Below are 16,535 nucleotides of genomic sequence, written 5' to 3' on the forward strand. Positions count from 1 at the left end.
TTAAGTCAGTGACTTGCTCCTTCAGCTTCAATTGCCTTTCAGTAAGTCAGAACAAGTTTCCCCTTAATGCCTCTTCGCTAGAATCCACCTTGGCTGAGACTCGTGCACACATAGGAGAGGACCCTGGGATAAACCAAAGACAGACTTGGAGCCAGGCAAAGAAAGATGACTGTCCAGAGGAAACCCAGAAGAAATGCCCTATGTAAGTGATTCAAACTACCACAAAGGTACGACTCTTTCTCTGAGCCTGCCCGTGTGTGTCTATTCAGACGTACTCTTTTGCCTCCTAATAAACACTTTACTTGCTTCACTACTTTCCGTCTGTCGAAATTCGTTTCTATGAACGAACTCGGGCCAGAGGCCTTGTCGACGGCCACTGGCCCTCGTGGTCTAGGGGCTAGGATTCAGCACTCTCACTGCCACGACCTGACTTCAACCTCCAGCTGGGAGCTGAGATCCTGCTTCAAGCCTCTGTAGGCCGAGGCCACCAGAGATCAGCTTTTCAACATATCCCTATCTAAATGATGTCCATTGTCTCTTTCAGGCAATAAGATAAGTGAAATCAGGTAACTCTGCTGCCAATATAATGTCCTAAAACGCACATCTGATCAGACCACTCTTTTTTTTTTGGAGCAACAGGGTTTATTTCGTGCTCAGGTTAAATTTTGTCTGCAATATTCACATTTTCTTCATTCTGGAACCCAAAAGGGTAGAGCAGTCCTTATCTAGGACACCCTACTCATATCACAGGAGGATCCATGGTAGAACCACACAATGGCTCCTAAAGCTTCGGCTTGAAAAGGGCGTGGGTCACTTTTGCTCACATTTTATTGGCTTAAGCAAGTCCTTTGACCATGCCTGATGCCCATAGAGAATTAGACGTATAATTCTCCCATAGGATGGGGAGACAAATAATTGAGACCCATGACACAGTGTGCTAATGCTGTGTTTAAGATTTTTGTATTTATATTTAGGGGTGAGACTGGCCAGCCTACAATCTTCCTTCCTCAAAGTGTCCTTGTTGTGCTTGCTTCGGCAGCACATATACTAAAACTGGAAAGTGTCCTTGTGATCAGACCACTCTTGACTTTGATCCCTTTATCGGTTTTTCATTGTTTGGTTAAATAAATTTCTTAGCCATTAAAAAAAAAAAATCCCCCCTTATTGTTCTGTTTTCCAGATTTTACCAGGTATTGTGCATATTAATACCTGACTTGCATGTGCAGCTTCTTTATCCTGGTTGACAGAGAGCAGACAGTGCATCCGGATGGGGCCCCTCAACAATCCCGGAGGCCCAGGAGCACTGACACCCCATCTCCAATCCATGGGTGTGAAATCTGAGTGGAGACGACAGGGACTGAGGGAAGGACCCGGGTGACTGTAAGGTACAACTGTCAGGCAGGATACTTCAGAGTCAGGGAAGATTAACGAGTCCAGAGAAGGGCATTTCACAAGGACAGACTGTGAATCAACTGAAAACACGATTTTACCTGAGAAAGAGTCATTCCTGACTCCTCTGCTTTCCCCTTCCTCCTCTTCCTCTTAGCAGCACACAAGAAAAGGAGAAAACAAAACATTAGACTAACTGGTAATATTAGGACTTGACTGTTAATATAAAAGATCATTGACAATTTTACCAAGTGTCCACCAAAACAGTCTAAAATTACTTGTTACGTACCAAAGAGCTCTTCTAGTACAAAAGATAAAGAGGAGAAAGCAGGCGGGCCTCCAAGAAATCTGAAACACATTTTAAAAAGAAACAACTTGTGATTTTTTTCATCTAATAATTGTGGTGTCAAAGTTTTAAAAATTTGACAATATATCATGTTTAGAAAAGAATGACCTGACTTGATTATAGAAGACCACCAAAGCTTGCTACAGAAATTAATGATTATTTATAGGGTAGTAGAAACTGAATGAAAATTTATTCCAAGCTACAAAAAGAATTCTATGTAAAGAGATGAAAAAGAAAAGAAAACCCATCACAAAAAATGAACACTTTTAATGTTCCTTTTAAAAGGTACCACGTAGGGGCTTCCCTGGTGGCGCAGTGCTTAAGAATCCACCTGCCAATGCAGGGGACACAGGTTCAAGCCCTGGTCCAGGAAGATGCCACATGCCGTGGAGCAGCTAAGCCCATGCGCCACAACTACTGAGCCTGCGCTCTAGTACCCGCGAGCCACAACTACTGAGCCTGCGAGCCACAACTACTGAAGCCCACGCGCCTAGAGCCCGTGCTCCACAATGAGAAGCCACCGCAATGAGAAGCCCACGCACCGCAACGAAGAGTAGCCCCCGCTCCCTGCAACTAGAGAAAGCCCGTGCGCAGCAACGAAGACCCAATGCAGCCAAAAATAAATAGATACAACATTAAAGAAATAAAAAATGTTTTAAAAATATACAAAAAATAAAATAAAATAAAAGGTACCATGTAGTGACAGATTCAATCATTTCTTGCCCCACATGTCCTCTCCCTACTCTTCTGCCCCATGTCAGGAAAAGGGAAGGGGGTAACTCACAACTTCGTGAAGCAAATCACTGCCCCCTGGCTAAATAGGGTTTGCAAATGGAAGTTATCTTCTGGTAACAAATAATTACAAAATGCACAAGACAGGAGTTCTGCAATTCTCATCCTCATCTGTAAAATTAAAGAAAAAGTAAATTTATTACATTTTAAAATAACAAATGATGTATCACAACTTAATCATCCATATGCAAACAACTCACCATCCGTCTGCAGCCGGCTCCCACCACCTCCCTGCACTACAATGTGTTTCCACTTCATGAAGTTTATGTCTCCCTATTTTTTTATTTGTCTCTGTCTCTCTTCTTGCTCCCCTCTGCTCTCCTGCTGTCCCTGCCCTCCTATTTCCTCCCTCACACCTGTCCTGCCCCACTCTACAGCCTGTTCCCCCTCTTGATGCTCTTTCTCCCCAACCCTTCTGATTGCCCTACATCTCTATGTATTTCTGCCTCTTTCTTCCCCCACCTGCTCCCTCTCTGCCCTTCGGGTTACACCCCTTCTGTCCCTGTTATTCTCCCTGCCCACTCTCCAGCGCCCCCTGGTGGCTGCGCTTCCTTCCTGCTCGCTCGCTCGCTCTCTCTCTCTCTTCCTCTTCTCTTCTAGGCACACTTTGTCCTCTTTCTCTCCCAGCACCACGTTGCTCTGTAGCCCAAGGTTCCAACTCTTTCATCCTCTCGCCCACTCTGTGTGAAGTGCCTCTCCTTTGTTACCCGCGTCCCGCCGCTGATCCAGGGCCCCTCTAGGTTGCTCTCCCATCCCTGGAGATCCGACTTTTTAAAAATGTACTTCTTTATTTTATTCACCTATTTCAGTGCTTAATCGCTTTCATTTCCCTGTCTTTTTACAAGTCCTCAGCCACCTCCTGTATTCCCATTGATTCTCCCTCATTCTTTTCTCGTTCTCTGTTTTTCATTTCTGTCCGTCTCTGTCTCTGCTTCTCCTGATCCCCCTCGCCCACGTATTTACAGAGATGGTGACTAAATAAGATGCCCGCGTATGGAAAGAGCAAATTTTCCAGCGAGATGGACTTGGGACGGAAGAACACTGGGTGTCACACGCCTGGCCCAGGTCACTCCCCGCCCCCCACGCCGGGTGAGGGGAAGGGCTAAGAAGCGGAGGCCGGAGGAGAAGGACCGGCCTGAGGAGACGCGAGGACAGAGGGGCTGGGAGGGAGGGAGGGAGGGGGTCTCCGGAGAGGGTCGGGCTCTGCAGAATCCCAGGACCGGGGAGAGGACGCGGCCTGTCCGGGAGCGGGGCGGCCGGCGCTGCCCTCCAGGGGCCGAGAGGGTGAGGCTGGGCGGCGCGAGTCCACCTCGCGGAAGGGGACGTTACATGGGGGGGAGAGGGGGCGGAGCTACTAAAGCGTTTTAAGCAGGAAAATGTAGTTAAAGGCAGTGTCTACGTGGACCGAAGGCAGAAAAGCCAAGGGCAGGGACCAGCCGCGGAGCGAATTCAAACCCAAATGAAAAGATACCCGACCCGTAACGGCGACGTCTGGATTTACAGGGGTAGGAGGACCGGATGCTGGGATTTTAGTTCCACAGTCACTCCCGACACCTTGAGGTTTGAGTAAAGGGGGCCGGGCAGCACAAATTTACATTTCAAAGGAGACACTTACCACCTGCGACTCGACCTTCGCTCCGAGCTCCCCACTTCCGGTTCCGTAAGAAACTGAGCAGAGTTAGAGGCAGGGCTTCCGGGGGCGGGGCCTGGGCGGAGCGCTAGCGGCGAGGGGCGGGGCGCTAGCGGCGAGGGGCGGGGCGAGGAGGGAGCCAGTTCTGCGAACGGAGCACCGGGGGTCGGAGAGGAGTTGGTGCTTCTCCGTAACTTGGAGTAAAAGCTTACAGTTGTGTGGGCTACTTAGGTGGGAAGCTAATATGTTTCCTCCTAACAAGCTGAAAACGGTTTCAATAAAAACCTGTTTTTGGGGCTTCCCTGGTGGCGCAGTGGTTGAGAATCTGCCTGCCGATGCAGGGGACACGGGTTCGGGCCCTGGTCTGGGAAGATCCCACATGCCGCGGAGCGACTAGGCCCGTGAGCCACAATTGCTGAGCCTGCGCGTCTGGAGCCTGTGCTCCACAACGGGAGAGGCCGCGATAGTGGGAGGCCCGCGCACTGCGATGAGGAGTGGTCCCCACTTGCCGCAACTAGGGGAAGCCCTCGCACAGAAACGAAGACCCAACACAGCCATAAATAAATAAATAAATATTAAAAAAAAAAACAAAAAAAAAAAACCTGTTTTTGCCAGCAGGTTGCTCGCATGTCGTGGTCGTGAGGCTCAAGCAATTCAGTGGTTGGAAACGTGGGTCTCCAATGGGTTGCTGTGGGGCAGTGGTTGGATCCCGGAAAAGTTCCTGCAATTAGAACTAATTTAAGCAGTTCAAGGAAACAAGAGCTGGACTTGCCTCTGTATTACACACTAGAATGAGAAATGAAAAAACACTCCCAGTGTAGAATGGGCCATTTCACAGTGACACTTTACAGAATAAGATTTTCCTTTCTATTCCTCGTTCAGCCAGGACTACAAACTCAACACTCTCTTGGTTCCAGACACTCAGAGAGAAAACCTAGCATCTGAGGATGGAGGACTAAGGCATATGATAATTTCTGTCACTAATCATTGCTTTTAAAAATGCAATACATTTTTTAAAATTGTTATAAATTGCCTTGTTCTTTTTGCTAGTGTTTTGCCTTTATTTAAAATCACATTCCGCTCCCCCCTCCCCCAGTTTTGATACGTATTTGACTTCATCACTGTGTGAGTTTAAGTTGTACAGCATGATGTTCTGACTTACATAGACTGAACTAATTACCGAAATAAGTTTAGTAAGCATCTATCATCTCATAGTCTCAGGATAAAGAACAAACTCCATTCACATACTCTGTCCCTAACATCTTTTCCCTTTACTTTTCTCTGTTCTTTAGGTGGAAATATGAAATTCAAAAATTCACATTTCTTATTAAAACTATGATGGCCACTTAAAAAGTAGGTAATATTTAGAAAAACATGTGAGACTAACGTTTCGCTGAAAACGAGACAAAATCTAAAAATGAAAAGGGTTTTGCTCAGTCGTCACCCTTCTTAGTCATCCAGCAGCCATGTTGCTACAAGCAAAGTAAAGACTAAGTGCTCATGGAGATAGAGGGGGCAAAGGACCCATCACATCACAAACTTCGCCCTCTGGACTTCCTCTTATGTGATGATGATAAACCTCCAACTTCTTTCAGTCACCATTCTCCAGGTATTCCTGATGAGTATCAGGTGTTCCTGATAAATAGGATTATTATTTTCTGATGGGTATAGAATGAAGCCTTTCAGAAAGAATCTTGAATTCAAAATTTTGTGGCTTAGGACTTCTCTGGTGTCGCAGTGGTTAAGAATCCGCCTGCCAATGCAGGGGACACGGGTTCGAGTCCAGGAAGATCCCACATGCCGTGGAGCAACCAAGCCCGTGTGCCACAACTACTGAGCCTGGGCTCTAGAGCCTGCGAGCCGCATCTACTAAGCCCGCGTGCCGCAACTACGGAGCCCATGCGCCTAGAGCCCGTGCTCTGCAACAAGAGAAGCCACCACAACGAAGAGCAGCCCACGCTCACTGCAACTAGAGAAAGTCCGTGCGCAGCAACAAAGACCCAACGCAGCCAAAAATAAAAAATAAATTAAAAAAAAAAACCATTTTGTGGCTTAAAAAGACTTATGTAAACATCACTTACGTGATGAGTTAACAGCTGTTGAGCACATGTTGCCTAGAATTCACACCGTGTTAACAAAATATAGCATGAGAACGTATGTCAAATGTTCAGAATGTTAGGTTGTAATGTCACAGGAGTAAGGAATCCAGTGCCACAAATACTTCCATGACCATTAAAGCTACTGGTCAATGAGCCTGTGCATTCCAGCACCCTTGTTTACACTGGCAACGTGGATTCACTCATCGTGTCAGCCGTGAATGATTCCCTCACTGACGATCCAGCAGCAGATAAAATCAATACCCTGCTTTCAGAAAGCTTCTGTTCTATAAGGGACGGTCAAAAATAATTAAAGAAATTAAATAATTCAATAATACATGAAATTTAATGGAATGATGTGTGTAGAAAGTCAAAGGAGTCTACAGAAACTTAGAGAAAAACTGCAATTTGCAAGGTATCTGATATAAGAACACCCAAAAATCTATTATAATTGTATATACTAGCAATTTAAAAATGGAAACTGAAATTAAAAGTATAATATGTTTGAATGTTCAAAAAAGAAAAAGTAGAAGAAAAATGAGTAAATCTAACAAAACATTGACTTTCATGAAACAGTAATGAAAGAAATCAATGATGAACTTTTACTTACATTTACTTATGACATACCATATTGAATATGACATAGCATATTCATTGACTGGAAAACAACATAGAAATGATGTTAAATTACCCCAAATTGTCATACAGGTATAATGCATTTCCAATCTAGATTTTTATAGAACAACCAATATTATTCTAAAATTAATATGGAAAGGCAAAAGAACGAGAAGAGCTACAGTATCACAAAAATACTGAAGTGGCTGGAATCATTCCACATGATCTCAAGATTTCAAATATAGTAACAATAATCAAGATTGTGTGGGATTTGTTGAGGGACAGACACACAGACCAAAGGAACAGAATGAGGAAAAGAGAACCCCACACAGCTACAAGTAACCTTTAACAACATGGGTGTGAGCTGTGCAGATTAACTTTTTTACACAGATGCCACAACAAATTTAATAATAATGAAAACATTTGAAACTTTGGGAGAATTGCCAAAATGTGACACACAGACACAAAGTGGCTGTCGGAAAAATGGAGCAAAGACTTCCTCCATGCAAAGTTGCCAGAAAACTGAAATTTGTAAAAAATGCAGTATCTTGAAGCACAATAAAGCAAATTGCAATAAAAGAGGTATAACTGGATTGACATAATAGGAAGTTACCATAACCACAATTATATATGACAATAGTCGATTTAAAAATGGCAAGTTATACTCGTAAAATTAATGATAGATGTTGTGTGGTTGAAGGATTTAAATAACTTGGCTTATTAGAGTAGCAAAATGGTTAAGATACCTCTCTTTGAAGCCAGTCAACATGGATTCAATTTCTGATTTACCCACTTGCTGGGATGGGACTAAATAAGTCTTTAAACCTGTCATTGTGCCAAGCTGCTTCATTCATGAAATAGTAAACAACAGTACTTTTCTTCAGAGATGAAAATCCAATATCTTATTATGCATAAAGCATTAATAACAGTGACTGTTACTAATCAAAATCAAGAACACTTATCAAAGAAAAATATATCATTTGAAGATGGGAAGAAACTCTAAGTGGAGGATATCGGGTGTCAGTTGTCATGCTAAACAGAACAAATCTTTTCTCTGTAAGCTCCTCTGGCAATGAATGTGAATACATCACTGGGAAAGGACAGAATGACTTCCAGGAATTTAGCAATGGGGATTATCTCGTTGTCACAGACTATACTTGGATTCTTGCGATCTTTCTTTCTTATGTATCATGATATTTTCATTCTCTTCACTGCATGCTTCTTTACCTCCACACACTTGCTTTTCAAGCACCTGACCATAGCCAACTCCCAGAAAAAAAGATTTCAGGGCACCATTTTGCCATTTCAGTTCTTTCATTGAACTAAAGCCCCCAAATAACTCTTTCATCATGTTACAGTACACCTACTTTGTGTCATTGCTTATATGCATTATCACATCACAAAAGTCCCAAAACAACCCACTGATTTATATACCCCTTGCTGCAAAACAAGGGAAATATGCAAGGGAGGAAATAATAATGCAAAAACAAAAAGTGTATAAAAACCATTTTACTATACTAGAAAATTAACGATGGAACATACTGCTTAATACTGTAATTTGAAATACAAATTTTAATAGTCTTTGGATAATTGATTCTCTAGTAAATTGTTTAGTTATATCATCAACTAAGCATTTCCAGACATTAATTTTTAGTAAACTAGTATAAAGATATCTTAGACAACTTATCTAAATAAAATCTTTACAGCATTTCCAAAAACCAAATTGATTTTTATTTTTTGGTGGCGCTGCTTAGCTTGTTGAATCTCAATTCCCTGACCAGGGATTGAACCTGGGCCACAGTAGTAAAAGCCCTGAATCCTAACCACTAGATCACCAGGGAACTCCCTACATTCTTTATATTCTTTTCCATTACAGTTTAACCCAGGACACTGAACATAATTCCCTGTGATCTACAGTAGGACCCTGTTGTCCATCCATTCTATATATAGTAGTTTGCATCTCCTAACCCCAAACTCCCGGTCCATCCCTCCCCTACCTCTCCTCCCCCTTGGCAGCCACAAGTCTATTCTCTATGCCTGTAAGTCTGTTTCTGCTTCATAGATAGGTTTGTTTCGGTTGCATTTTATTTTTTATATTTTTTGCTGTGCTGTTTGGCTTGCGGGATCTTAGTTCCCGGACCAGGGATCAAACCTAGGCCGCCACAGTGAAAGCGCCAAGTCCTAACCAATGGACTGAGGGGGAATTCCCTGTGTCATATTTCAGATTCCATAGATAAGTGATATTATATGGTATGTACCTTTCTCTTTCTGACTTACTTCAGTCAGTATGATAATGTCTAGTTCCGCCCATGTTCCCGAAAATGGCATTATTTCATTCTTTTATGGCTGAGTAGTATTCCATTGTATACATGTACCACATATATCCATTCATCTGTCCACATCCATTTTTTAGCAGCCGGCCAAAAAATAAAATAAAATAATCCAACTTGAACAATGGAATGTACATGTGGTGCAGGAAAAGAAATGGAATAAATTAGTAGCATGAAGAAAAGTGTGGTCTTTCCTAACCAAGAAAACAGGATTTTCAAGAGTAAACATCCAGTGTTTTAGTAAAGAGTCTCACATCATTTTTTGATGTTTGACTACTTACAACTATATATTAAGATTCACCATAACCTCTCCTTATTTGGCCTATGTGGTGAAGAAGATCAAGTCTGAGGGCTTCCTTCTTTGATACCAAGTGGAAGTTCAAACCATAAGTGGTTATCCTTCCCTAAGCCCAATCCAGTAATCACCTTAATACATCAAGCCATTCATCATTCCCTGTTATGTCAAACCATTTTTTGAACACCTTGGTATTCTTCCCTGTCCCCCTAGAAAGCAGAATTACATAATAAACATTCTCGTAACACTTCAACGTTAATATCAATCTAAATGACCAAACTAGCCTTTGCGTGGAGTTCCACCCTATTCCAGTGAATAGCCACAAGTGCAAACTAGCAACAACAAAAACTGTTTTGGTGGTGATATGTGAAATTTCTAGTTTATCTATCAGGCAAAAATCTTCCCATTGTATATTGTTTAGTGTTAAGAGAATACTCAGGAACACTGTTATTTTCAAATTACTGTACTGAGTGGTTCAAGGACAAAAGTAAAACTGGATGATTTTAAATTTTTCTAACATTTTTTACGTGCTTCTATATTCCTATTTTTCCTTCATGTAAATCAAGGTGCACGATGTTAGATTTACTGGGCACAAAAAAGATCATGAAGAAATACATTCATACACCACATATTCATGAATAGGGATGAGGTTACACACACATTCACAAGGTAGAGTCACTTGCCCCCAAGACAGAAAACCAAGAAGTAATTGCAGTTTCACCCCTCGCAGGAATGTCACCTTAAACCAATCACTCTGGAACTTCCTGAACACTAGTGAGGTAATCTGCAGGATAAGACTAAGACTTTGGCACTACTTTCCCCCAAAAAAGGTAACCTTGCCTGAAAGAGCCTTTTCTTTTACTAATAACATTCTTATCCCACCAAGTTACTGCCCATAAAAGCTTTCCAATTTGTACAGCACCGTTTAGGACCTCTTTAATTTCTAGGTGGGATACTGCCCAATTCATAAATCATTCAATACAACCAATCAGATCTTTAAATTTACCCTGTTCAATTTTTGCACGTCAATAAAATTCGGAGTCTGAAATAAACTGCTATGCTACTTGCATTATAGCCATCTGAATATTCTGGAATAGAGTGTGGAGGGAATAACTCAAGTACAAATTATGAGTATATAATCCCAAAATTATATGTTGTTTGATTCCATATTCGAAAGAAATTGCTATAGAGTCTTTCCATCCTGACAGCCTAATGGTGCATTCTTAGTGTTTGTTGTAAAGCACCAAGACAGGATAGAACTGTGTTGGTAAAAGAAACAGGATTCCACCAGGGTGATGAGGAAAATGATTAAATTTTATTACATCTGTGTGGTTTCTCTCCAGGATAAATATTCTGATATCTAGGGACAAGTAAGTAATAATTTGAAACACTGCCATATTTATTGCATTTTATTTTATTTACTTTTTTTTTTTGGCTGCATTGGGTCTTCATTGCTGTGCGCGGGCTTTCTCTAGCTGCTCTAGCTGCGGCGAGCGGGGGCTATTCTTTGCTGCGGTGTGCGGGCTTCTCACTGTGGTGACTTCTCTTGTTGCAGAGCATGGGGCTCTAGGCACGTGGGCTTCAGTAGTTGTGGCTCACAGGCTCAGCAGTTGTCACTCGCAGGCTCTAGAGCGCAGGCTCAGTAGTTGGGGCGCACGGGCTTAGTTGCTCCGTGGCATGTGCGATCTTCCCGGACCAGGGCTTGAACCTGTGTCCCCTGCATTGGCAGGTGGATTCTTAACCACTGCCCTACCAGGGAAGTCCCTATTGCATTTTAAAGTATTAAGTATTTGGTGAACCCTCAGTTTAAGACACAACCAAAAAGCTTTGCCATATTCAGTACATCTGTAATGTCCTGTCACGTATAGATTATCTGATGATTGATGAAATGTGAGCCCCGAGTAAAGGTTTTTCCCATTCATTGCATTTGTGAGGTAATAATTTCCAGAATGAATTATTTGGTGAATGAAGTTGTTGCCTAAAGGCCTGGTCAAAGTAAATACATTTACCTGATATCTGTCCAGTATGACTTTTCCAATGAAGCTAAGATGTGGACACTTGCTAAAACCGTGGTTTAAAGTCCCTCACCAATATGGATTACCTGATAGTAAGTTAGACTTCAAAGTACAATAAAGGATTTGCCATACTCATTATATTTGTAAGGTTTCTCTCCAGTATGAATTTTTTGGTGCACCTTAAGGTACAAATTTTGACTAAAAACTATGAGACATTTATGACATTTCTACGATTACTGTCCAGTATGGCTTATGTGATGGTAAGCGAGGTTTTGCCACAGTCATGAACGTGCATGTTTCCTCCCACTATGAATCTCCCATGAATTTAAACTGTCAGTTTTGAATGAGGACCTTCCCATATATATCACATTAATATGGTTTCCCCTCTGTATTTATTATCTGATATGTAGTGAAGGTTCAGATGTGAGTAAGGTCTTTTCAACACTCATTATTTTTGAAAGGTTTCTCTCCATTATGAATTCTCTGATGCTTTGCAAGGGTGGCTTTTTGACGAAAGACCTTGCCGCACTCATTACAGTTGTAAGGTTTCTCTCCAGTATGAATTCTCTTATGAACTGCAAGGTTTGATTTCCGACTAAAGAGCTTGCCACACTCATTACATGTGTGAGGTTCCTCTCCAGAATGAATTCTCTGATGAACTGCAAGGTCTGAATTTCTACTAAAGGCCTTGCAACATATATGACATTTATGTAATTTCTCTGCTGTATGGATTATCTGATGACGCCTGAGTTTTGAGCCCTGACTAAACGTTTTCCCACACTCATTACATTTGTAAGGTTTCTCCCCAGTATGAATTCTCTGATGACTTGCAAGGATTTGTTTTTGATTAAAGACCTTGCCACACTCACTACATTTGTAAGGTTTCTCTCCAGTGTGAATTCTCTCATGAACTGCAAGGTTTGATTTCCGACTAAACACCTTTACACATTCATTACATTTGTAAGGTTTCTCTCCAGTATGAATTCTCTGATGAACCATAAGGTTTGAATTTCGACTAAAGACTTTTTCACAAATATCACATTTATGTAATTTCTCTCTGGTGTGGACAATCTGATGTCTACTGAGGCGTGATCCCTGAAGAAAGGTTTTGCCACACAGATTACATTTGTAAGGTCTTTCCCTGGGTGCTTTCTGGTATTTTGTCAGTAATGATGGATGCATAAAATCACTCCCATGTATATTAGAAATGTTGGTTTGGACCCCAGAAGAAATTCCTTGAAGTGGTGAACATGAGGCATTACTGCTAATAGTCTTGTCAGCTTGATTAAACTCATCAATTTTCTCTTCACTTTTAAAAATATGCAGGTCATCCCGAAAGCTTAAGGCAAGGCTGTTTTCAATAAGCTCAATTCCTGCAGTACTTCTACCATGTCCATCTCTCTTACCAGTGAGATTTTGGTTATGGGTTATAGTCATGCCTTTGTAATTTCTTACCTCAGCTCTCCGCTGAGACACAAGGTCATTAATATTTTCCTGGACAACCTTGAGGTAAAAATGTTTGATTTCATTCCTTTCATGTCTTCGCAGCATTAAGGTTTGGAATACTTCTTCTCTATCAGTGTTTGCTTTTAGATGTAATTTCTTGATCACATGGATGTGAGAAATATCTACAAGATACAAAGAATCATATGTATCCTACACATTGTAATTCATAAATAAATATTTCAAGTTACATACATGATACTACACTAAAAATAGTACTTATTTCAAAGAGAGTTATGAAACTACCTACCATGATCTTAAAAACTGTAGCAACACAAAAAAAACAGGATTCTTGGGGCTTCCCTGGTGGCACAGTGGTTAAGAATCCGCCTGCCAATGCAGGGGACACAGGTTCGAGCCCTGGTCCAGGAAGATCCCACATGCCACGGAGCAACTGAGCCCGTGAGCCACAACTACTGAGCCTGCACCCTAGAGCCTGAGAGCCACAACTACTGAGCCCACATGCCGCAACTACTGAAGCCTGCGCGCCTAGAGCCCATGCTCCGAAACAAGGGAAGCCACCACAATGAGAAGCCTGTGCACTGCAACAAAGAGTAGCCCCTGCTCGCTGCAACTAGAGAAAAGCAATGAAGCAGCAACAGAGACCCAACGCAGCCAGAAACAATAAATAAATAAAATAAAATAATAAAATAAATTTATTTTTAAAAAAATGTAGTATATAATTAAAAGCTGTTAAGATAGTACAGCTTAAATGTTCTCACCACACAAAAAATACTGCACTTAAGCAAGTGGATGAAAGTGTTCAGAAACCTATTGAGTTAAACATTTTCCAATATAAACGTACACCAAATAATCACACTGTACACTTTAAAGTTACACCGTGTTATATGTTAATTAAAAGTCAAAATTGCAGGGAAAGGGACTTCCCTGGCAGTCCAGTGGCTAAGACTCCATGTTCCCAATGCAGGGGGCCCAAGTTCGATCCCTGGTCAGAGAATTAGATCCCACAAGCCGCAACTAAGAGTTTGCATGGTGCAACTAAAGATCCCACATGCCAGACTTCCCTGGTGGCACAGTGGTTAAGAATCCTCCTGCCAATGCAGGGGACACGGGTTTGAGCCCTGGTCCAAGAAGATCCTTTAGCCTCTGGTTTAGATCCTAGTGATGCAGAAAAAGCATCTGACAAAAGTCAACAGCCTTTCATGACAAAAACACTCAATAAACTAGAAATTTAAAATATTTCCTGAATCTAATAAAGGACATATATTAACAGCCCACAGCTACCATCATTCTCAGTAGTGAATGACTTAAAGCTTTTCCTCTAAGATCACGAATAAGAAAATACTTGCTCTCACTATTTCTAAAAACATATTACCAGAAGTCCTAGCAAGAACACATGGCAGGACTTCCCTGGTGGTGCAGTGGTTAAGAATCCACCTGCCAATGCAGGGGGCACGGGTTCAAGCCCTGGTCTGGGAAGATCCCACATGCCACAGAGCAACTAAGCCCATGCACCACAACTACTGAGCCTGCGCTCTAGAACCCGTGAGCCACAACTACTGAAGCCCGCATGCCTAGAGCCCATGCTCTGCAACAAGAAGCCCGCACACCACAACGAAGAGTAGACTCTGCTCTCCATCATTAGAGAAAGCCCACGTGCAGCAATGAAGACCCAACACAGCCAAAAAAATAATAATAAATAAATAAATAAAAATTTTTTAAAAATTTTTTTCAAAAAAGAACACGTAGGCAGAAGAAGAGATAAAAGTTATCTAAACAGAAAAAGGAAGCAAAATCACCTCTATTGACAAACGACATGATCTAATATGTAGAAAACCCTGTAGGTTCTGCAAAAGAACTTAGTAGCAATAACTTAGTAGAAGGAACTCAGAAAAACTACAAAGTTGGAGGTTTCACAATTATTTCAAAATTCTTAGAAACCTAAATAAACCAAACTGCTGTGGTACTAGCATAAAGACAGACAGAGACCAGTGGTGTAAAACAGAGACATGAGAAATAAACTCTTGTGTATATGGTCACATAATGTTCCACAAGGGTGTCAGGACTACTCAAAGGGGGAAGGGCTGTCTACGCTTTTAACATGCTTTAAAATTAGGGAGAATGAAGAATGGCACACACAAGTGACAAAAAAAAATGGCATCCACAGCAGTTTACTCCACAGCCTAACAGATAGGAAGATGTGAACTTGGATAACGTTATCCCTAGAAGAAATGCTTATATCATCTACTGAGGCTAAAAGTGGATGGTCATTAGTATATGTGAAAACACTGTCACAGTACACTGTAGACATTTGTTTGTGACATTCCTCACAAAAACAAAAACTGGAAAGACTTAAGCAGTCAGGTTCTCGTGATACTTTGTATAATGTATCCTAGAACATGCTAACCATTCTACTAAGTAGCTTCAAGTGGTGATTTTATATGAAGCCAGAAATATGAGGGAAACTATTCTCCATGAAAAATTTTCTACTACCCAGTAAAATGACTCCATAGAAAGTCCATCAGAATCTGTTCATTGGGGCTTCCCTGGTGGCGCAGTGGTTAAGAATCCGCCTGCCAATGCAGGGGACACAAGACACAAGTTCAAGCCCTGGTCCGGGAAGATCCCACATGCTGCGGAGCAGCTAAGCCCGTGCACCACAACTACTGAGCCTGCACTCTAGAGCCCCCAAGCCACAACTACTGAGCCCACGTGCCACAACTACTGAAGCCCGCACGCCTAGAGCCGATGCTCCGCAACAAGAGAAGCCACTGCAGTGAGAAGCCCGCACACTGGACCAAAGAGCAGCCCCCACTTGACGCAACTAGGGACAGCCCACGTGCAGCAACGAAGACCCAACACAGCCAAAAAACAAAGAATCTGTTCATGAACTATGGGTGAATTACCAAAGCAAAGAAACTAGATAAAATTTCAGAACCTAGGACTATGTATTTCTTTTTTTTTAATGAATTTATTTATTGATTTATTTATTTATTTATTTATTTATTTTTGTGTCACCAGGGAAGTCCAGGACTATGTATTTCAAAAGCAAGTTTCAGAGGCAAAATCATGCAAACTTAGGAGAATACAAAATCACGAAGATTACGCATTCACCAACTAGGTAGAGCAGTACACAAGTGAAAAAAATACAAGATATGTTTGTCACATATTATAGGACCTTCAGATAGAACCATGCACTCTACCCACAGATGCCAAACAAAAAGCCTGAAAGATGCACATATTCCCCCCATGAGGGACCGGGGATTAAAAAGAGGATCTCGGGACTTCCCTGGTGGCGCAGTGGTTAAGACTCTGCGTTCCCAATGCAGGGAACTAGATCCCACATGCATGCCACAACTAAAAATTTGCATGCCACAACTAAGGAGCCCTCCTGACACAACTAAGACCTGGCACAAGGTTTTAATAAATAAATTATAAAAAATAAAATAAAATATAAAAATATAATAAATAAGTAATAATAATAAATATAAAATAATAATAATAATAAAATATAAAAAATAAAATAAAATAAAAAAATTAAAAGGGGATCTCTCTGTACACTG

At 41.6% G+C, this 16,535-nt stretch overlaps 2 protein-coding genes, 1 non-coding gene and 1 pseudogene across 6 annotated transcripts in view; 1 reads left to right on the forward strand and 3 right to left on the reverse strand.

The window, feature by feature from the left end:
• The window catches only part of LOC118885142, a 584,965-nt pseudogene that overhangs the window by 276,690 nt on the left and 291,740 nt on the right, over positions 1-16,535 (forward strand).
• The window catches only part of LOC118885106 (zinc finger protein 836-like), a 271,742-nt gene that overhangs the window by 209,116 nt on the left and 46,091 nt on the right, over positions 1-16,535 (reverse strand). Inside the window, exons 1-4 of one of the 4 annotated variants that reach the window (XR_005017448.1) lie at positions 2,429-2,527; positions 1,679-1,737; positions 1,491-1,541; positions 993-1,337 (exon numbers count right to left, since the gene is read on the reverse strand). The exons of 1 other annotated variant lie outside the window; for it this stretch is intronic. The gene's annotated coding sequence lies outside the window, so the exon portion shown is untranslated. Of the gene's footprint in view, positions 1-992; positions 1,542-1,678; positions 1,738-2,428; positions 2,627-16,535 lie in introns of those variants that run through there. 2 more of the 4 variants (XR_005017446.1, XR_005017447.1) reach the window with 2 other exon arrangements.
• TRNAK-UUU lies at positions 8,638-8,709 on the reverse strand. The gene has a single exon. It is a non-coding gene; the product is annotated as a tRNA-Lys (tRNA).
• Positions 11,947-12,945, reverse strand: LOC118885322 (zinc finger protein 239-like). The gene has a single exon (XM_036833950.1). The coding sequence runs from the start codon at positions 12,943-12,945 to the stop codon at positions 11,947-11,949; it is 999 nt and encodes a 332-aa protein (XP_036689845.1).

Source organism: Balaenoptera musculus, chromosome 19 (assembly GCF_009873245.2).
Source record: "Balaenoptera musculus isolate JJ_BM4_2016_0621 chromosome 19, mBalMus1.pri.v3, whole genome shotgun sequence".
NCBI classification, from domain to species: Eukaryota; Metazoa; Chordata; class Mammalia; order Artiodactyla; family Balaenopteridae; genus Balaenoptera; species Balaenoptera musculus.